We start from the raw sequence: 24,229 nt of genomic DNA on the forward strand, positions 1-24,229 counted from the left end.
GATGGGAACGGGTGCATTTTGAGAGACAAGTTTCCTCTCCCCATAATTAATTTACATCTCCTCATAACATGAATACATTGATTTAATACACAAATTGTGTCTCTTCAGGATTAAGGACTTTATATTAAGTCTTAACTAGTAACTTTCATTAATGACTCCAATCGCATATGCTATCTATGTCTTAGTCGATCTGCTTTGATAGTTATCACTTAATTGTTGTTGTCATTCAAGTTGTTCGTCAAGGCTAATCACACATCGTATCATACTCGATGGTTTATTAAATATCTTCTAGACTAAGTGTTATCCATTAGTCTCTGACCATTCTAATTGTGCGTCGATAATATGTCTTGATTTGACGTAGTGTCTTACTGATTACTTGTGTCTCCATGTATGATTGATCTGTACTATGCAGGGATGATCGATGCCATTTTTATTGAAGGTACGATCAATTCTATTAGTTGTGGGTTTGCATATGTCATGTCTGGAGAAGAATCGCTAATGATAAGTGGAGGAAGCATCACCGCGAACTATATCGAGCTGTCTTCATTTATCACACACAGTTGACTCTCAAATCAAAGGGCTTATCTTTGCCGTGTTACAATATTGGTGAATTAATGTTGTGAGGTGTGACTACAAAGAAAGGCTTTGTGATGGGAGAGGATATGCGGACTGTACCAATAAAGAGACAATGTTACATTGATTGGGACTTATCAAGAGCCTCCTATAGTGTGAGGCCAAGCTGAGCCATATCGTTTCTTGCTTTCGATCTTATAGTCATCGCCACACATAGTTTGTAGTTTGTCTATATGTATTGGTAATTGTTCTCTACTTAGACGCCATTGAAGATGCTAGTCAGGCCGCATGATATTAGATTCGAGCTTTAACATTTGGAGAGATGGCAAATCATAACTAAGATGGAGGCCTCTACTACAGAACCAGTATTCTTCCACATAATCGTGTAGCTGCATATTGGTGCTCGACTATGGAGAAGAAATCATAGTGTTGTTCTCAAGTCATTATCCCCGAGTATATCACACGATGCAACACACACATAATGAATTGGCGATACTTGCTTCTCTCGATCAATAAATACCATCGTCATGACTTCAATTATCTTCTGATATTCATATGATCACCAATATAGAACGCCCTCCATAATTGTTATTGGTTTACGATTTCTTCATCTTCTACGACTAAGATAATTTTGTTTGAATTGGCGATACTTTCTTCTCTTGATCAATAAATACCATCGTCGTGAGTTCAATTATCTTCTGATATTCATATGATCATCTTTATATTCCATGCCCAAAAATTCTTTACTTAGTTACTAGTTTCTTTTTCCGCCTTTAGTTTCTTCATTGTTTACACCAAATTTTTTCTCAACACTTGTCAATTTTAGATTTATTTTCACTACTATAAACCGTACTTTCATCTTTCTTTGTTTTTATTTTTCCATTGCCCAATTGTAAGGTTTTGTATAGGACGAGGGTGGTACTACCTTCATCTTTTTCTATAGTGAAGCTACGAGACCTTCAATAAACTGACCTTTCTAGCAATGTCCCTTTTTTTCTGAGTGATCATCTAGTAGGGTCATCTATCCTATCTTTATTCCTGTAGGATAGTGTGGGAGACTATGAGGGAATAAAATAAAATAAAATAAATTATTTATAAAGTTGTCGCATTAAAATAAATCTCAAGGATAACTTTATTATAATTAATTTAATTAAAGTGACTCAAATTAAAAAATATATTAAGAAGTCACTTATTAAAAAAGAGTTTTCTAAAAGCTTTAAGGACGTTAAATTAGATAATTCTAGAAGATGTGATTGGGCCTTTAAAAGGGGATGTTGGCAAGCCTTTTGGATTCATTATTGACTTATTGTGTTTCAAAATGTTTGGGAGAGCTTGTGTTTGCAAGTTCAGCATTCCGTAGAATGAAAACCCTTGGGTCTCTAGGTGGATTGGATGAAAACCTGATTCCATTCATTGGTGGATTTGCTTTAGAACTCACAATTGGGCTTCAAGTGATTGAAATTTGTGAGGTCTTCTAATGAAGACAAATTTTAGAGGTATTTCTTTGATCTTTAGAATAAAGATTTAAAAGGGGAAACACTGATGGTTTAATATATTGAATAATATTTTATTGGATGACTTTACCTTTCGGGAGTTGGCATTTGTATTAAAATTCTGAGGATTAATATTTGAAATCAAGGGCTTCTTAATTTTATGGACGCAACGATTGTTTGATTGTGGGATAGATTACCTAAACATTGACATCATCGCTTCAAAATGGGCTTCATGAGGTAATAGCAGAGTTCTGAGACTCACCCAAACTCGCTGATTAATAAACAAATGTAACAGAATTATTTAGCTAACTACAAGGGTTTTGACGATAGATTCATTAAATTCCTCAAGAAGATTGCTAACCTTTGATAAAACACTAGATATGTGGTCAAAAGTGTTCCCATGCAAAAAAACAGCTATGACATGCTATGGCTTGAGTATCATAGATCTGCAACCATCATAATATACAGCCAATCATATTGCAAGTACCCATTAATCCAACAAATAAAATATTAATAATGTTTGTTTGAGCAAAAATGATCACCTCTGAACAAGTCGTTAAGTCAAAACTTCATTAATGGCATCCCAAAGTCGTGAAAAGGGGCAAGTGAGGTGAACTAAGCAAAAAAGAGATAAAGTTGGAGTTTGGGGGTTGAGGATGCTGCTTGTCAATTGCCAACGATAGGGAGTAAGGGAGTCAAGGAGAGGCATGCTAGTAGGAAGAAGTCTGAAACCTCGACCAAAAGAGTTAGACATAGGAGCTTCAACAAATAATTCAAATCGTAAGTAAATGGGGACAAAAAGAAAAAATCGAATAGTTTTGATTTACCAAAAGAGAAAAGAATGTATCTCTGGTTCCACACAAATTATTGAAGAAGACATCACATAATAGGCACTTACTGTGGTTTTCTGCTTGATCCTAGAGAATTATCTAAAGTATTCCTCTTTGTCTTTAAGCTCAAATCTATCAAGAATCATGTTCCAAAACTCTTCAAATGTTAGTATTCAATAATGACCTTGTGTGATGCGAACATGGTGCCACCAACCATATGCAACACATTCTAAATACAAGAAGGCAATTTTGATTGCATCTTTCTCCTTCAAGGACTAGAGGGTGAGATAAGTCGAACTTTTCTAACCAAGCCCTAACTAACATATTGTCACTTCCATCAAAAGTAAGGTAGAAGGTTCATCGAGCTTGTTTTTCAACTCCCTATTGTCCATTTTTTGTATGTGTCCCAATTCCTCCTTGTACAAGGGCTTTCTTTTTACTAATTGAATGTATTTGTCAAAAGTTAATGCTACCCTCACAACTTCCATCTGATTTGGGTATTTCTCCATCAAACTGTCTATTTCGTCCTCATAAGATTCTCCATGAGGGTTGACATGAAATGATTCATCTTTTTCCTCTTCTTGCAAAAATATGGGGCTTGAAAATTTTAAGAGAAAAACACTTATCGTTCTACTACTTGTTACAAGGTTCTCCTTACCTTGGAAATTTCTTATGTTCAAATGCTCAACCAACAATCCTAAAAGGAAGTTGAGTGCAAAAATAACACTTCCAATGTTAATCAAATTAGGAGAGTGAATGCAAAACATTCTTACAAAACCTTAACTATTACAATTTTGATGCACATTAAACAAAAATACAAATTCAAAGCAATGCAAACCATAACACTAGATTTACGTGGGAAAACACTAACAAGAAAAAACCCACACTCAAAAACAAAGAACTCAATTGTACTACCAGCAACAACAATTACAATAAAATGCATAGAGCCAATGCTCTAAAGGAATAATAATAACAAAGAATTCTAGTGCAATTTCGCAACGTAATGGCATCTCAAAAAAACATCAATCCATCATACAAAATACTCTAAGGCACCAAGTATTTATAGAGCTCAAACATGAGAAACCCATGTCGAATGCCTAGGTAGTAAAGTGGTGCCCAAAACAGCAAGTTGTCATTAACAAGAGACGTTGCACATAGCAATTTCCAAAATTAACACATGCCTCTTCATCAACAGTCAACTTTCCACATGTAAATCACCCTCTACATAGCAACTACTAAAACCAAGATTAGGCATTTCCCTTTGCACAAAGCCACTTATCATATATGAACTCAACAATAAACGTCAACCGCTAAAATTAACTCCTGACTCTTACAACAGACAAGTTGCTCTCATAGTCATAATAGGAAATTGTCATAGTCCCAACATAAAAACATGACACTTGCCACCTAAAACATAGGTCCTCCAAGGTGGGCGTCAACTTCCTAGAAAATAGGATCTTTGTCATAGTCATCACTTGTCATGTACAATGCCACCTCACTAGGAAGTCCCACAAAGTAACATGACAAGAAAAAGTTAGCAACTTAGGAATTAGGATATAAACAATATATGCATCAAATAATTAAATAATTCATCATCATTAGGACTCTAAGGTTGAGACACCTTTTCCTAACAATTCCAATGAACTAATTCACCTCTTTTTGCCCTTGATCTAAACTCCAAAAAGTTCTATGGAAGAACCCATTTACTCCTCTATCATTTTCTTTTTTCCATTGCCTCCTTCAACCATAAAATTCCTTTTAATATCCATGCTCTTGAAGTTGGAAACTTCATTATGATTTCTTGTGTTCCTATCTTAAATTCATGGAATCTCTGTCACGAGGAAGCATAAATCACTGAAATAGCCTATAGGATAGAAAAATCTTTTGATATGATACAACTATAATAGTTTGAGGGTAATTTACAATTAATGATATTTAGGGTTGTGATTATTTTTAACTACATTCAAATGACCCAAAAAAATATTATATTTTAGGCCCTAATGTTATACCTTTATAGTTTACCTTAACCTTTTAATATTGAACCAGAAATTACAAACAATCTCAATTCTTCACAAGTTTATAAAGATATTATTAACCTAGATTTCAAAAGGTAAAGTTGAAACATTTGCAGAGCTTTTGGATTAATAATGGAGTATTCAATGATATTCTAGTATGTGACAATGGTAATGGAGAGCACAATCATGATTGCAACAAGTACAGGGCTGAAACAGTAGCAAATAACATAAAAATATGCTACAAATCCTTACAAGAGCCTATCAATCATTCTTGCGCTCCATAAGTTGAATCTAATGCCATGGAATCCTCCTTCAATCTTCAAAGGAAGCCATCAATGCGAAATCAAAAGGTTTTTGTCATCAATCCATCACTTCGCATAGCATGTTCTCTTTGTGATGTTTGCTACCATTTTTGGAAGCAAGCAGTTGAATCAATGTTTTTCATGCATCCAACTACAAATAATAAGAAGATCAACAACAAAAATGGAGTTCCCACACTAAACAATTCCTGAGAAGTTATGATGATCCAAGAGTCATAGGTGTTGGAAATATTGTTGTCATGACTAATATTGTTGTCATTGATGTCAAAAGAGAGAACTATCATAAAACAGGAAAATCGCCAAAGGCCAAAGGCCACAAATAGCATTTCAAGAAAATCATTAGGACCTTTAATGGACCAACCCAAGCGATGGTATTTTGCCTATGCATAAGTTGGCCAACTAGGAAATGTTGCAATAAACTATTTATTTCTTATGGGAAAACTAATATAATATTAGTTAAGCCACTTCTCCAAATGGCCGACCTGCCTAGTCTTGTCACCCCTTATGAAGAGGTTAAAATAAATTAAAGTTAAATACTTGAAGAAGCCAACTTTCTTCTTTGTCCCCTCCTTTGAGGAAGTAAAGTACAAGTTAATTATTTTGTTAAGGCCAACCTAACAAGGCAAATTTAGCTTAATATTATTTGAGGCTGAAATTAACTTAATATTAGATACTGGCTGACCACACTTGGAATAGATGCTTCCCTTGGATGAAGAGGTATATTGGTATGATATAAAAAAGGATTGGTTTGAGGATTAGAGAGCAAGAATTAATTAATATCTTTTGTATATAAAGTAGACTTAAGAGCCGATATACATCAGACTATATGAGCACATCTAAAGGAGAATCATGAGCAGATCTAGATGAGGTTTATGAGCAGATCTGAAAAGGCTTTATGAGCAGAATTTTGGGTGCAATTAAAACAGAGTTAGAGCAATTTTAGAACAGAAATAAGTGTGGGGTGTTGATAATAAATCATGCACACTAGCAGAGATGTGTTTATACATGCAGATTTAAAAGAAATATAATGTAATATCATTTGAATTTCCCAGATCCTAAGAACAGAAATATATGTGAATGATTTGCAATCAGATTTATGGAGAGCATTTGTGTGAAAAACATTGGATCATCTACAAGCAGACTTGTGAAGGAGAATGAATGCAAATTTCAGATGGAGAGTATATGTGGTTTTGAAGAAGAGATTAATGAATATATTGGCAGACATTGGAGCAAATTTAAGTGAATTACAGTCAATATTTATGAGCAGATTCGGAGGAGATATATTTGCAGATTTAGAGCACCGAGAGGAGATTTATAAGTGGTTTTAGAAGAAGATTTATAACAGATATAAGGCAGATTTTCAAGGAGAATTGTTATAAAGAAGACTAAGACTTTGTTGTGTAAGAGGTCAGTGCCTCTCAATAGAAGAGATTGGTGTCTCTTGCTGAGTTGGTGCTCAGTTGTGGATATTGGTGTCTCCAATGGGTTGGTGCCTACAAATTGAAGAGATTACTGTGTCTCGCTGAGTTGGTGCTCAATAGTGGGGATTGGCCTCTCCAGTAGGTTGGTGCCTATGAAGTTCGTAAGAGAAATTTTATACAAGCAATATTTTTCCATTGTTTTCTCTCGAAAGGGTTTCAACATAAATCTTGTGTTGTTCTCATGTTGCATGATTGTTAGATCTTATGTGAATGATATTGTGCAATTGGTATTCTTATGGTTGTTAAGTTTTGAAAATGTAAAGGATTGTCTTATACTAATTCACACCCACCCTCTCAGTATAAGCGTGTGCTCATCAAGAGGCTCCACCTACTGTATTAAATGAAAAATAGTTGTTTATCACCATGCACACCATAAGTACAATCAAGTCCACCTTAGAAAATGTTGACAATGCTTGCTTGGGTATGAAAACCACCCTAAGAAGAGTTGCAGCTTCAAAACGGGCTATTAATGATGATCAAGCCATGCAAAGAGATTGATGAAGTGAATGAAAAGAAAAAGGTGGGAAAGTCAGAGTTCAAGGATCAAGGAGGTAGGAAAAGGCATGCCAATGAGGAAAAGCTTGAAACTCCAATAGAGGAAGCAGTGGGGTTTGGTAGAAAGGAATGCCAAGAGATCCAAGTCCAAAACCCTGACAAAAGGGTTACATATAGAAACTCATATACAAAATCCTCAGTACTAAACAAAAATTGAGACCAAAGGAGCTAGAAATTATTACATTTGACTAATCAAAAGAAATGTAATGAACTTCAATTTGCTAAGTGAATGTATTGAAGAGGATACATTACATACATAATCAGATACAACCATACTAACAAAGCATAATAAAGGCATGTATGCTAATTACAACAATGTTAGAAGACTTGTCACTTGCCTAGACTCAATGAATCCCAAGTCAACCAGACCGAACTAAGGCTCAATGACTCATGACCCAATTACCTAACAAGTCTAGACTAGCCGAACTTGGCAAGTCCTGATGGGCAGACTCAACCAAGTCTATGAAAATTAAGAGAAAAAAAGCATACCAACCCTTGACCCTACCAAGGGTGTTGCCACTAAACCCTACTAGGGTTTTTCCCCGTTAACCACTCAAGGGATGTTACCCACAAATCCCCACTCTAGTTTTTAAAAACCAAAAACAAATGAAAATCTTTTTGGGCCATGTTGGAAGGAAGAGCAACATTTTTTTATTCTTTTGACTTTTTTCCAAATTGAGTTCGTAGTAATTAAATTACATTTACACTTCTCTTTTCCTAAGTCAAACCCTATCTTTAGTAATGCTCCTAAGATGTTGTAGCATTTGCAAACTTGTATGACAAAGCAAACACGTGACTCAGCATTGAGCTAGTAAAACTGTAATTGCTGAGGGATACAAGCTTCTTTCTATCATAGTTCAGCACTCCATATTGTGATCGTTTTTTTTTATGTCATGGATATCATAACCCATGAGTTTTGTACATCTAAAACGGTGATATTTATAAACCTATTAATGTTGTTTTCTTAAGTTAAAATATGTTTTTATATTTGTTTGATCAATGCATACTTGTGTATATGATCGAAGTAGCTTCTATTTATTAGTTTATTGTCTTTAAATTTTATTTATTGAAGGGTGCAAGCTAATAGGTTTTAAATCCTTAAAAATCTCTATATTTCATGGTTTTTTCAATTTTCTTATCCTTACTTGAATCTGAGTGCCAAGTTCAAGTCCATGTCAAAAATCATCTTGCTGAGTCTATGTCGAGTCTGAGTCTTGCAGCTATGATGGAAAGCCTGGATGAAGGACCAAAAGTGAAATATATAGATGACAAGGAAGATTAAATCATCTAGCATGTCTAATGCATTCTCAATCTTGTGATTAGTTTTCAAGCTATAATCCATCCAATTAGCAGGTGTGTATAGATAATTTTTACCAATAATAATTTTGGATGAGCTCCCACTTTGTTCCTTGCATATTTCAGAACCACAGTTCATATATTAGTTCAACTCTAAAGGCAAATTTATTCTTTTAATGTCTATCAGGTGGCTTTATTCTTTGCACGAATTTCTTGCTCTCTCTAAAATACTATTTAATTATATTATTAAAACAAGATCCTATACTCTATACTTCAACTATGTTTTGTTAACAAATTACAATAATCAGCTTTCTACAGTAAAGCAGATTACTTTATTTTGATATGTATCCTACCACCAAAACAGTAGCACTTACAGCATTTGAGAGCAATGGAAACAAATCCTTACCCTTGTCATCTCTCGTGTAAATAATTCTGATACCTCAACTGACATTGCAGCAAGCAGTCTGTTTGGATCATCCCACTGTAAAAGGAAATATAGCAATGGAATAAATAAAAACAGTTTTTTTCACACAAACCATTAAAAGCATAAAGATCTGACAGAGATAGCAATACTACTGCTCTATGCAACATACCTTATTTTTAATTAGATCCATAGTTGGAAATCGATTTGGAACTTCAAATTTGTCTTTCCATGTCATAATTAGTAAGCCCAGCCGTGGATTTGCTGGACTTATGACTAGCTCTCGAGCAATCTTTACAGAAAACAAGAAAAAAAAAAGCAACTCAGTTTCTCATGCACACTACCGAGCCCTCGATACAAAATTGTAGCACTGTTTCACATCTATCTTTTAGCAAAATGGCAGACAATACTGATTTATAACTGTATCTAGAAATACTGTCCCACAAGAAATTCAAAAACGTAACAAACGCAAAACCATAAAAGTAAAATAATAGTATTTGCAATTCAAGAGTTAGTAAAATAGTCTCAAAATCTACATGAGCTTGTTGCTCACTTTAAGCTGCTCATCAGACTTAATTGGTTTATGCTAGCTATGAAATAGAATGTCATCTATCTACATTGGTGTTGGAGAGACAGAATAATGAGGCAAAATATTCTTGGAAATTCAAATGACTATATAAATAGTACCATCAACAAGTATGCCTACAGGATATATTTTGGATACATTCTAAAATATTGTGAACCTTTTGGAACCAATCTAAAACATTATGAACTTTAAACACAGATGGCAGTGTATCCATAATGAACTTGCTAACAAAAATCATTACATAAAAACTAAACATAGGCACCAACTAGTGATCCTCGTTTCTACCTTATATTCTAGCTTCAAATTATACAAGAACTATGTAATATGATATGAACTGCCTTACATTAGAAATTATTATAAGGGTTAAAAGGTAAATTAGCAATGTTTGAATGTTTGTTAGGTACCTGTTTCCCAGTTTTGCTGGATTGCACATATTTTGGACATGATGCATTGCATTCACCTTTTTTGAGGATAGGATATATCTATTTCCTTTGGCTATAAAGCTACAACATCAGTAGGTGTAGCTTCAACATGTGCAGGTGCAAATTACCCCTGTGGAGACCCCTGCCTCTATATCGGTGTGGGTCGGGGGCCATTCGACTAATACGGAAAACGATAAAACCCCCTGATGAACAACTCAAATCCCCTCACTTGCTAGGCCCTAGTATGGCAAGCCCCCTATCAATGTCTAGCTTGGGGGTTATTTTAAGGATTTGACCACTCCCTCTGTCTATAATGGTTAGAAATGACATTGGGAGAGAGCTCTTAATTTGGCCTACTATCTATAGGATTAGGGAGAAAAGAATTTGTTAATACATTTAGGTAATAAGACTATCACTTCGAATGGGAATAAATGACAAGAACAAGACCTCCATCTATAGCAGGAGGGAGCAACCTGTTGTGACCATTTCACACATCGCCCCATTAAAATGGGGACCCCCTCTTTTTGTTCTTGTTTTGCCTGTTCTTCTCTCTGCTTTAGGGTTTTGGATTAAATGAGTGAGTCGTCTGGATTAGGGTTAAGCCTTAGGGTTTCCTTTGATATTTTCAAGCCGAAGTCTAGTCCAATTTTGAAAGTTTTTTTTTAAGCGTCCTCGCATTGATTGCAAATTTTGAAATAGGATGAGCCTGCCAGGAAGTCAAGTTTGTCTCAGGATGGGTCCAGTTAAGATTTTGAAGGCAAATTCAAGTTGGATCTCAGCATTTTAATGATTAAATTATACATTTTGTCCGGGTGAATTTTGACCAAATTTTTGAAGGTTTACTAACTGGCCCCTGGCCTTGGAAATGACTTAATTATGCCTTGTCAAGTGATTTGAAGACCTAATTTTTGATATTTTGGCCTGTAGAGGTGAAATCGCTCCTGTCCCTCACCCAGGGACCAGGGCGAAAGTGATATTTTATGCATCTTGGTTATTGACTTGTTTAAATTGTTTTTGTGCAGGGTCTCCAAGAGGACAAATCGAACATGCATTGAAGATTTTGAAGATTTTGAAGACTCAAAATGACAAGTTTTTCAAAGTTTAAGACCAAATCGCTCCTGTCCCTCACTGAAGGACCGGAGCTTGTTTTTCAAAGTTACACTGTCCTTGCAGGATCAAGACAATTTTTTGATTGGAAGAGATCAAGGAGGGTATGTTTTGTCCATTGAATATAATTTGAGTAATTGGCAAGCAAGGAAATATGCTAAAATGACAAAATCGCTCCTGTCCCTCGCTGAAGGACCGGAGCTTGAATTCCAAACTTGCGTTGTCCACACAAGATTTAAGTGATTTTGCGATTTAAGGAGGTCAGAAGAAGAATGCTTTGTTCATTGAATATAACTTGAGCCGTCTACGAAGTTGAAAATCAACCCAAGTTGCAATAGGCGCTCCTGTCCTTGACCAAGGGACCAAGGCAAATTTCAAAGGTAGCTCCTGTCCCTCTCCCAGGGACCAGAGCGATTTTCTCAAAGAGACAAGTTTTTGACAAAAGTGAAGCGAATTTCAAACTTGATATGAAGGAAAGAGGGCATAGTCACTCCATTGAAGATAATTTTGAAGGTTGCAAAACGCAAAGTGAGCCCATAATGGCCAAGGCGCTCCTGTCCCTCTCCAAGGGACCAGAGCGATTTCCTCATAAGGCAAATTTCCCTCAAAGTTAAAACGAATTTCATGTTGGAGATGAGTGAAGGAAGGCCTAATCGCTCCATTGAAGATAATTTTGAAAGTTGGCGAAACACAAGTGAGCTTATAAATGCAAGATCGCTCCTGTCCCTCTCCAAGGGACCAGGGTGAAATATAGATTGTCCAGCCTCCCTCTCCAAATTTGGACAAGTCCGAGCCTAGACACATGATGGCAATGATATTTGGAATGCCTCAATGAAGAACGAAGTTGCAAAGACCACAAGCATTTGATGAAATTGGCTAAGGCGCTCCTGTCCCTCTCCCAGGGACCAGAGCGAAATCTTCAAATTTGCCTGATTGCCTAACATTTTGAAGTGCTACTGTCGTTTACAAGACTCGAGATGGGATAAGGAACAATGTTTTACACCTTGAAGAGAATTTGATGTTGATATGATTAAGGATTTGTGCCATGGACTAAAATTCGCTCCTGTCCTTCACTGGAGGACCAGGGCGATTTCTATAAAATCAAGCATCTCCCTCCAGAATCACACCAAGGCAAGGTTTTACGAAATGAGAAACGCCTTTTGGAAAATGATGGACAAGGAAACATCCACAAGAATTGACAATTTTTGGCTCAAGTATAAAATTCGCTCCTGTCCTTCACTGGAGGACCAGGGCGAAAATCCTTAGAAGGGCTCGTTTTGTCTTGAGAGGGTGAATTGAACATGCATTAAGCGAACAATAGAGATCATTGATTGCCTCACATCATTAATTGACAATTTGGAAAACGAGGATCAAGGACAAAAAGATGAAATCGCTCCTGTCCCTCACCAAGGGACCAGGGCGAAAATGGTTCTAAAGAGCATTCATTCAAAAAATTGAATAGATCAAACTCAAAGTCACGAATGAAAACCCCATTTTGGGCGTAAAGAAAGAAATTTCGAACATAAAAGGCAAGAAGTATGAGGTCTAGAATAAAATCGCTCCTGTCCTTCAGTCAAGGACCAGGGCGAAATTGCTTTAAAACAAGTTCCTTCCAAAGATGAAATAAATTAAACCCCAAATGCCAAGCAAGAATGCTATTTTGGACATCCAAGATGAGACTTGGAACGTGAGAAGCGAGAGATACAAGGCCAAAATGAAGGGGCGCTCCTGTCCCTCTCCAAGGGACCAGAGCGATCTTGTTAATATCTATTGTTTTCCATGCTTGGGCGCCAATATCATTCAAATTGCATTAAATGCCAAGCTCGATAAAACCTTGAAACATTTTGAAATTAAATTAACATTTAATAAGTGCGCATGGTATTTATAATTAATTTAAGCCTTTAAAAAATCGAAAATTTTAATTATAAAGGCATTTTAAATTAATTAATATTAAATAAATTTAAGAAAGAGCGCTTGGGGGGTATTATTTTAATATTATTTATAAGGTCGACCTTTCCTTTATTAAATTTTATTTATTATTTGCTTCATTTCCACCAAGTCGGCCTATGGGAGAGTATAATGGTGAGCGCCTATATAAGGGAGGTATTTTGAGACATTTTGATCCATCATTCAATCATTGTTTAAGTGCGATTTGGAGGAGAAATAGAAGGAGCGAAATCTCATCCAAGGAGAGGTGCGAATCTTGATCCAAGGAGAAGTGCGAATTTCAATCCAAGAAGGAGTGCGAACTTTGTTGGAGGTGGAGCGAATTGTTCCTCAAGGCGTTGAAGACCCACAAGGTGGTGAAGTTGACGAAGGAGGCGCCTTTGCTAGAAGACTTCGATCTTCATTTTGCCTAGCAAATCTCTTATTTTTTGCATCTTTTTTTAGAGATAGTTCTCAAAGAAAGGTATGGCAAGATCTTCCTAGTCTCAATTTTGAATTTTGAATTTTGAATCTTGAATTCCAAATTGCATAATCGTATTTAGGAAATGATAATTCAAGGATTTATCATGAGGTTTCCTAAATTTAAAGCTTAAACTTAATCTATTTTTTTTACATTCCAAGGTATATTGCTCATTATGAAATGTTGTGTAGGTGTCAAGATGGCGACCCCAAAGCCAGGAGCATCCACCAGTCGTCCAGCCCTCATGAAGGAAGATCAAAGGAATGAAGAAATGGAGACCAAGATCGTGTCAAAATGGAGCAACATTGGAGATACCAACTTGGGAAACTTCAATGTGAAGAAGTTTCGAGAGGTCCCTTACATTGGAAAGCCATCACCTGTCGCAAGGAGAATAATTGAGAGTGGCATTATCAAGGCGGTCGGCTTCCCTCCAGCAGTCCAGTGCCATGAGTTGATGGTCGAGTGTGCTCGCCATTATGACCCACAGTCAAGATCGATCGTGTCCAAGGAAGGAAACACTTTGGCTTATCTTTTAGATGAGGCTATCAGTGAAGCTCTTCATCTACCAGAACATAAAGATATGATTTACAAAAGCTTGGAAGGAGCTAGATCCATGTACGAAGATGATCCAGACACTTGCTTGAGCATCATCAACAAGAATTGGTTACTCAAAAGTCGTCCTCGCCTGAGCAAGATTCCCAACACACCACATAGGATCGACTTCCAGGAGGAGTACAGAGATTTGATAACCTTACTCAATCGAGTTACAGTGGCTCCTCAAGCCTTCTATTTTGAGAAGTGGATGTTCTTCTTCATCCAAGTGATAGTTCAAGGAAAAGGAACAATTCATTGGGCTAGAATTATTAGCCATTGCTTGGACGTGCAGTTGAGAAGACTGAAGGCTACCAAATCCTTCCACATGAGCTCGCACATCATGTATGCCTTGATCAGGAGTTTTGAATATGCAGGACTACCTCACAGAGGAGCGATTGGAAGAGGACCTGGAGAAGTCAGAGTTTGTGACTCTTATGTTCATTTGCATCATCCACTTGGGAGTAATTATAAGTTAGTCAATGATACTTTCACAATGAACATCACCAGGACACTGCAAGGCGGGATTCATAATCGGCTATCTCAGGAGGCACAAGAACTTGTGAAGAGGTATGGTGCTTGGTTTATCCAATTCCAGAAGTTTACATATATTAGAATTCATGGGTGTCCTTCACCTGCATATATGTTGCCAAGATATCCGACAGACAGGATAGTACTGCTTGAGGTGACTAGGCAGTTGGCAGCTTATGCGAAGGCATTCAGACACAGGCATGGAAATGGAATTCATGTACCTATCATACTAGGAAATTCAGTTGAGGTATGTCCTAATGTTCAAGCTTTAAAGGATGCAGAAAGGGAGTTGGCCTTATATTCATTTTCATTCTTTTCATTGAGGGAGAATTTTGATCCTTATGGATATATAGAAGAAACAGTTGGTAAAAAATACAAGCATGAATGTCAGGTAGAAGACTTTTGGATGAATCTCTCAGATGATTTAGAAGTAAAAAGAAAGATGCATTCCAGATTGCCTTTGGATTTCATCAGGAAATGCAAAGTTTACAGAGTGGCCGATCAAGCTCAGGACAGTGGCAGGCACCTCCAGTCATCCTATGATAGAGAGGACAAGGCAGTAAAGATAGATTGGAATGAACCTGAGGTTGTGGACTTGAAGACTTTGATGGCTCCAGTTTTGTCTTGTACTCGCAGATGGGTTGATGTGCAACATCAAAAGTTGAGAGAGCAAAACATACCTATGACTTTTACCTTGGAGGAAAGGTCGGCAGAAGGAGCAAGCGCAAGTGAGGGCCATCCTCATCCTAGAAGCACAAGCGAAGGCAATCCTCACCCCAAAAGCGTAAGTGAAGGCAATCCCCATCATAGAGGTGCGAAGAGGAAGGAAAGACCTGAGAAAAGAGAATCTTCCAAGAAGAAGCAAGAGGCCAATCTAGATCGCTCATCCGGCACATCTTCTCGACAGGAGAAGAGGACACTTGAAGTGGAGGAATCTATGGAATCAATGGTTCAGAATGATAAACATGAAGGAGGACAGGCATCTCAACGTTCATCAAGTCAATCTCCCCAGGTCAATGAGCTACATGAAGACAAGGATGATGATGAAGCAACATCTCCTCTCCGGAAAGAAGAGCCACTACTTAAAGAAATACAAGTTAGAGAGACAAGGTCCGCCATTCCAGATTGGTTGAAGGAGAGACTAACAAGGGTGATTGTGATCGAAGACGAAGAAGATAATGTGATTGATTTAGATAGCCTTGTTGGAGATTCTCAAGGAGTAACAGAAAAGAAGAAGGCCACCAAAATGTCTAAGATGATCAGAGATGAGACAGGGTCCAGGAAGTTGCAGATAGCTACACCGGCAGTGGACAAATATGAAGGTGAGATCCTTGCAGAAGAATATGATGTAGAAACCGTTGAGCTTGGTCCACTCACCACCGAGCAGGCATTGGATGAGGCAACTGATTCATTTGAGGCGCTTAAAGATAAACTTAAGGAAGAAATGGAAAAGAATACAAAACTTGAGAGAGAGAGAGGTTCTTGGAGAGGCTACTTTAGTCACCTCAGTCAGCCTTTGGGACATCAGGATCCAGCAGTATCTCCTGTGCAAGCACTTCCCCTTGAATCAGTTGGTGAAGCAAAGAAAGTTAAGAGCTTGGTCCAGCTTATAAGCTCTTGGATTAGCAAATCCCATACAGTTGCCATTGAGTTTGCAACGAGAATGATGCAGACAATCCATCGAGCTATCCAGGTCCTTGAGATCATCCACAACCTAATGATAACGGTAGCCGCCTTTGCTCATACTAAAGATGTTATCATTCCTGTTCTTCAAGTAATCAGGCAAACACCAAGAAAGATTTTAGCACAAGAAAAGATAATGGATGGAGGAGCTCACAATTTACTCCAGTGGTCTACTTTACTCCAGATGAAGGAAGTTCTCTTCGAGGACACTAGCACCAAATGCAATCGAGTAGAGGAGGTCATCCATCCGATCCAGGACAAGGTATTTGGGGTTTTATGTACTATTCTTGGCAGAAGGATCGAAGTTGAGACAGATGTGGATCTTCAAGAGTTGGAAGAAAGGGTCAAAGTCATCTTTTGCAAAGATGAGAATGTTATTACAGATGAACAAAGAGATCAAATGTTTGCTACTATGCTCCTGATTGAGAAAATCAAGGAACTCAAGCCTAAATGGGACGCAGCTCTTCTCAAGGCCTTTGATCAGATTATTCACTTGGAGGAACGAATGAGGAATCTTCCTGAGATTCCTATTGCTAAGATTGAGGGAATCGTGTCCAAATTCATTGCATATACTAAAAAGGAGCATTGGAAAGGGAATAAGGTTCTAGAAGAGAGGTTGTTATAGATGACATGGCACCTTAATTGTCATTGGTCTATGTTTCCTAGATTTTTGTGCCAAATTAAATATTTGGCTATGCATTTAATATTGTGCAATAAAAAGGGAACTTTTGTAATAAAACCCTAATTAGGGTTTAGGTGTCAGAATCTCAGCCGTTGATCTTCTTTTGATCTGGGCCGTTCATTGTAATTGAAGATGCTATATATACCCTCACTCATTTTCATTTTGTCATATTAGAGAAGATTAGAAAAGAAGGAATAGTTAGAAGTTTAGAGTTTTTGGAGAGAAGAAAGTTATTTTGTAGCAAGATTGAGCATTGAAGAAGGAATTTCAAGCAATTGTTGTCTATTTTGGCTTTGAGATCAATAAAATATTGAAGTTATGGTGTTTTATTGCAATTCTTGTGGCTATCTTCATGGTTGTTTACTTTCTTGAATCATTCTCAGTCAAAGTAGTATTTAAATTTGAAGGACTAAGTGTTGGGCTCGATTTTGGTGAGATTCATGTTCCAAACCACTAGCTTCTTACTGATTGTGGGAACGCCTTGTGTGGTCAACTGGAGAGACTTGAATTACTTAAACCTTCAATCGTCGTTGAGCTTTGGATATGTGCCTTTGTGGTAGTGTCCATGATCCTTGATGAATTGAAAGAATCATTTGTTACCTTAGAAGATCGCATCAATTTCAATTGGGTTGTTACTTCATGGCAATATTGAAATTGGTAGAATCTTGCTAAGTCTAGCCTACATTAGGTCATTCATAGGATTAGATTAGAATTTATCCCTTGCAAACCCTACCTTTTGATCTTTTTGAAGAACTTGTTAGTTTTAGGAAATCTTGTTCCTACAGCTTGGAGGACGTAAGGCCCCTTGATGAAACAGCATTCACAACGACCACTGGTGCTTATCCACACATAGAGACCCTACATAAAAGAACATTGGAGTCACCCTGATTGATCCTTTTTTGCGACATCTTCAGCAATCAGAGGCTTTATTCAAGAGAGGATAAGGTACCCTTGGGTATTTTATTCTGTGTATGATTGTGTACAAATTACACGTCAACACAACCCTAGACTACTTCATCTTCCATAATATACAGAATAAAAAAGTTTGTCTTGTTCCTTCCATTCAGAGGTATCCAATGCAAAATTCATCTCTCTTGTTGGGTGGGTCCAAGGCTAGCTAGTGAAGAATCAATTTCTCTATTTGTCTAGGTGCTTACAGATGGTAGGGGATTGCAATGGTTCAAATCTCTAACATAATACCCAATAGGAATGGTCCCTACTATCTATCTAGTAGCTAAAGGAAAGGTAGACAAATGCTATTACAACAAGGTAATTACAAAACCATAACACTCAAATGTTGAGAGGAATGTAAAGATTTCTTTTAAAAGCTATAATAATGATGTGTCTTCATGCATGTTCCCAAGATTGAGTTGCAGCTGAGATGACATAGAGAAGAGAAATAGTAGTTACTACACAAATTGGCAACTCCTTTGTTTGAATAATGCAATCAATGTGTAAGAAGTCAGCCTGAACTTCTTCTTTTACCTGATCACAATTCTTTAGAAGCTTAATTTTCTCTAACATAGACTGTTTGATGGCCAATATTTTCTGTGTTGTTTGTTTCATCCAATGGTTTAGTCGAAGTATTAATAATAGATTTGAGATATGAAGTTTATATTTTTACCTTTCGCTTCAACTAATCTTTTCTAGGGTTCTCTTTTCCTGTCCTTTCTACCAACTTTGTAGCTAAAATCTGAAAATAATGAATCTCCCTCATGTGAAGAGGGACCAAGAACCACTTTGGTAATGTTAAAATCTATCCATTTTGTTTCATATATCCTTTTCTCTGCAATGGGATTTGCTACTTCCACATGCACATTCCCAGATGAGGAATATATCATTAATCTAGATGTAGATATAGCCTTCTTGGCCTTTAAGGGCTTTTTAAGCACACTAGCACTAGCATCAAACTAAGGAACAATCAATTTAGTAATCCTTCTTTTCTTCAATCATGATCCAAAACCTTTGAGGATGATGGAGGAGGTATAGCAGGTAGAGGGTTGACAAATGGAGGAACAATACTACCAAAGGATGCATTTTTGATGAACAAGGAGTAGAATTCGGTGAAAATGGAGCAACCAAAGGAGGTAGTGGAAGAGAAGGAACAAGAGATGAATGAGGTGAAAGAGCAGCAAAAATATTATCCTGAGAAGGAGAAGAGGAACTATCAACTTGTGTAACAAAAGGAACAAACTCTTCTTGTTCATTACCAATAAAAGAGCAATCAAAGAGTCTTGTTTTTCATGTTCCTCTTGAATAGAATCAAGCTTCTTCCTCTTCACCTCTAATTTCTTCATTTTACCCTTTGGATTTTATGCACACAAATCTTTAGAAATCTTTCTCTTGGAGGGATCTTCATCATCATCTCCTCCTTGAGCAGCTTTCTGAGACTTGGCAGGGCGCAATGAAGGAATCATTCATTATCCTGAAACTTTGTAGCTATGCTCTAGTTTTAATTGTGGACAATGAATATATATATGTTTCATTATCATATGTTCCTCTTGTAACAACTCTTCAAGGTTTCATGCTAGCAATACCATAGAAAAGATACGTTGACTTAATTATGGATAATGATTATATATATGTGTGTCATTATCATATGCTCCTCTTGTAACAACTCTTCAAGGTTTCATGCTAGGAATGCCATAGAAAAGATATGTGGACATATAATAGTGCTGATTCAACTCTAAATGAGTAAGATGATCAGGCAACTTGCCACTGATGATACTACCCTAGTCAATAAATTGATTCCCAACACAAATCACAATAATTAAAAACATACATCCACTTCTCAAAATCATGACCATTTTCAACTCCCACCAATCTATTAAGTAAAACAATAATGTACAAAATGTCTTCAACTAAATGATGTCTATGAAGGACCTTTCACAATTGATATTTTCCTTTCCGAGGTCAATAACCAATCAATTGCTATGGCATTAAGTCGCGAACTTTTTTATTGTGAACTGTTGATATGCAATTGTTGTACCAACATAAACAAAGTTATCTCTGGTAAGAAACCTTAGTGTTATGCCGAAAGATACAACATCCAATTTGGCCACTAATTTATCATATATTGTTCTAATTCCTCTAATCTAAAGATCATAATGTTACATACAATCTAGAACTAAAACAATGTATTATATTGCCACAAGAAAACAAGATGCACAAAGAATCCCATTTTTTAAAATCTTCAATGCAATGGGAGACCTATTTCCTTCTCCCATTTTCTTCCAAAAATCATCAAGATTAACATGACCCAATTTTGGGTTTGTAGTGTGGTTTCCAAAATTGACAAAAATTCATGTCCGAAGTACTTGTATTTCATGGTTGTTGAATGGTCAATAATAAGATACTATCTGGATTTGGAGGATGTTTGCATTTGGATATAGTGTGAATATAACAACAGTCATTCATAAAACAAATCCCTTTTCCTTTTGTTTAAGGTTCTTTCTTCCAGTATTCACAAAAAAATTCAGACTACAACTTACAGAGGAAGAGCTTAGCTTGAACAAGACATGAAATTTGTTTCAAATGCTTGGATCAAACCATGAAATAACAGGCAGCCATGCAATGAATGTGGATGGAAATATCTCTTTAGCTCTGTGTCTACAAATTAGAGAGGGAATGGTGCTACATAACTCTTTGAAATCTCTTGAGCTCAAACTAGGGAATGCAGGAAGCTTTAATCTCTATAATAAATTATCTTCAATACTTCATTTAAAAAAAACCATGTTTCTACTTTTATAACATCCCATCACAACTTTAGAGTTTTTCTTTTATGGTTTTTATTGTTGATCCTCTATGATGGATCTAGAAATTCACTAATTCTCTATCAGAGTCTTTGTGTGCTTCCCTTTGTTTTTGTAGGTTCTAGCTTGTGGTTTTGAAACCGCAGGTAACTTCTGACACATTCTTTTCTTTGTCCTTAGTCAAAGCTTTGGTAGGTTCTAAAATCCCCTTCGGGCCCCAAAGATCATTTTGAAACCATATGGAAATGCCAACATACACACCAACTAAATTTTTAAAGACTTCTTTATACGGCATTATTTGGTAATAGAATGAATGTCAATTGCCAACAGCCAACACTAGTTTCAAAACTTGTGTAATTTAAATTTGTCAATGAACACAATCTTTTTTAACTCGAATGATCCTTTGCTCTCGAAAAGGTTGTGAAATTGTTCTCATGCTTTGACAAGTTTTCGAGAACCTCGCTAGAATCCAATAGAAGTTTTGAAACCCCTTCAATATTTTGATGAATGGTTGATTTTCTTTTTACATTGCATAGGTTTTCAATAGCACATTGAGAACCATAAATTGTTTTGAAACCATTGAAAAAATTCGACAAACATGAAAAACTTGAACACCTTAGTTGATTCTTTGTGGACTTATGATTGGTTATGAAAGTAAAGTTGTCATGTCCCCTCCTGGATCGTTACATATATACGGAGAGAAAGAGAGAGACCCTAAATGAAGAAATTATTATTATTAATTAATATAATAATTACCAATGAATGATTATTTAAAATTCATTAATTAAATATTATTTATGACCATGATTTAAATATTATATATTATCAACATAATCTATATATTCAATAATCAATAATAATACAATTAAAAGAAAATAAAAAATAAATAATAATATAAATAAGTAATAATAAAGAAGACTGATAAACAAAAGATAGCGATTAAAATATATTATGGAACAATAGCAGCTATCGATTACAAGAAAGAAGACTTGGAAGAAAACGTTGATGTAATATCCTTGCCATGTGTTACCATTAAAGCAATGTTTGTATCAACATATCTCAACATATTAGGAAAGTCAGCAAAGGATATCGAAATTGGCCATCAAACCAGGGAGAATATCGTATCATCAATTAATCATTTGGTGGTATCGACATTATAGATCTTATGACATCGATTGGCCAATTCAAACATAAGGGATAATCCGATAAGAGGATGTCATAACATCGGATTTGCAGGAAGTCAATCAATACCCAATCGTCCCCTCAATTCACAACAATAATCTTCTACGATTTAAGAATTGTAGTCACCAATGAGAGACGAAATATTTAGTATTAAACTCATGATTAATATCCCGATCCAATAAAGAAAGCTAAACACATGTGATTAGTTCATAATGGAAAGACACAATCTCGTAATGAAGAGTCACAACTCTCAACGGAAGGGCAGAATAAAGTATATAATGCAGATCGAAATCATTTAATCAGGATCATCATGGAATTGGGAGTATGCAGATTCAAGGGGAGGTTATCTACTAGAAGTTAGAAGGTCAAGTCACATATCCGTAGTGAATTCAATCAGAAACAACTATCAATACATCACATAAGCCATTAAATATGAAAATCTAAATCACCGACACTTACAGATCGGATACCTTGTTTCTCATTCCTTTGTGGACACGCTCACCGGAGCAAGTAGTCGTGACATCTACATGTATATTTACCAGTGAAACATATCAGCATGCCACCTATCTGACTTGCTATAAGACAAGGAGGATAGGAAGGAGGTAGCAAGGATAGCTACGTAGGCAGAGGCAAGAGCAAGGAGGAAGGAGAGGACTTGAGCGGAACTACGGACTCCCATCTGTGGAGGACGATTACAGTGTGCAGACTTCGATAGCAGGCTGTGATCTGCATACAGGTAAGAGGTTAAGGGTCATAAGGTATATATGTGTGTGGATGTGTGTACCACACACACACATATATATTAAGGCATTTTTATGAATATATATACTACTAATGTTTACTTATATGAATATAGCAATTAAGATAGGTACCCATGTAGAATATGTATGTATATTTAGGATCATTAAAAAGATTAAAGAATATGTAAATGTAGACGTAAATGATGATATGGAAAATAGTAATGAATTGTAAAATGTAATATAAATGTGGTTATATGATGGAGGCTATAGGGAGGAAATTCCCTTAGCCTAATGGAGGGATTATGATAATCCCTGGTAGGCAGTATATACTGAATATCTATATGCATATATGTTATGGCTTGGTTGACAAAGTTCATCCAAGAAGAGACGGACCTGGCCGGTCCTCTCTGGTAGACTTGGATGATGAGATGCATCATCCAAGGCAAGGAATTGATCATATATGATGGTCTTCCTTGGTATGGCTTGGGTGTAAGAAATTACATCCAAGACAGGAATCGAATTAACCTTCGATTTCCTGGATGTCTTGGGTGTAAGAAATTAAATCCAAGACAGGAATCGAATTAACCTTCGATTTCCTGGTATGGCTTGGAACCAAGATGGGTTCCAAGAAGGCGAGCTTCACAGCCGCCTAAAGACATGTCCCAGTGCTGCACTCGTATCCTTTTTAAGATTTGAGATTAGTGTTAATTAAGTAATTGAACTTTAATTGCAAATTAGATTAGTTATGTATATATTTCTGTTGTGTTCTAACAGCCTGTTTTGCAGGGCAGTAACCTCTAGCTAGTAGGGACATGTTGTGACCATTTCACACATCGCCCCATTGCAAATGGGGACCCTTGCTTTTTTTTTTTTGCTTTTTAGGGTTTGTTTTTTTGGTCTTTTAGGGTTTTGTTAGTTAGCCTTTGCATTTTGAGTGCTGTCGGGGAGATCAATAGGATAGCAAATTTGGCTAAGTCTGAATGTCCTGATCCTGAAATTTGGCTAAGTCTGGAATGTCCTGATCCTGAAATTTGACTAAGTCTGGAAACTGAAAAACCTCCAAAAACTAGATTTTGCAATATAACTCCTGGAGGCCTGAAACCACTCTCAAACATCCTGAAAGTATATATGGAATATAACTTAAAGTATAAGAGTCACTCTTATACTTAAATGTTATATTCCATTAAAATTGTCCTAATAGAGAGTTCGAAAAGTCAAATTTCGCTCCTGACCTTCATTGAGGGTCCAGAGCGAAAAGCGCTCATGTCCCTCACCAAGGGACCAGGGCGAAAATACTTATTTGAGCCATTCCTGGCCTTGTTTGGTTAAATTGAGACATCAAAAGCATGGTGAAGGACGAAATGAGCATGATAGAGCATCCAGACTTGATCAAAAACGATGAAATGATGAAGTTTTTGCCTAGAAGGTCAAATTCGCTCCTGTCCCTCACCAAGGGACCAGAGCGATTTTATTCATATACACATTTTTAGACCTTGTTTGGACTCGAACTTTTATTCATGGCGTGTAAAGAGATGATATTTTCCTCAGCGAAGGAAATTTGA

General features: G+C 36.6%; 1 protein-coding gene across 4 annotated transcripts in view; it reads right to left on the bottom strand.

Annotated features, from left to right (window-relative positions):
- Window positions 1-24,229, bottom strand: part of LOC131046168 (ATP-dependent zinc metalloprotease FTSH 12, chloroplastic) — a 316,628-nt gene that overhangs the window by 77,308 nt on the left and 215,091 nt on the right. For all 4 annotated transcript variants that reach the window (XM_057979841.2, XM_057979842.2, XM_057979843.2 and 1 more), the window contains exons 15-16: window positions 9,157-9,276; window positions 8,970-9,044 (exon numbers count right to left, since the gene is read on the bottom strand). In XM_057979841.2, the coding sequence (XP_057835824.1) occupies window positions 8,970-9,044; window positions 9,157-9,276 (195 nt within the window). The remainder of the gene's footprint in view (window positions 1-8,969; window positions 9,045-9,156; window positions 9,277-24,229) is intronic.

Source organism: Cryptomeria japonica, chromosome 2, assembly GCF_030272615.1.
Source record: "Cryptomeria japonica chromosome 2, Sugi_1.0, whole genome shotgun sequence".
In the NCBI taxonomy this organism is placed as follows: Eukaryota; Viridiplantae; Streptophyta; class Pinopsida; order Cupressales; family Cupressaceae; genus Cryptomeria; species Cryptomeria japonica.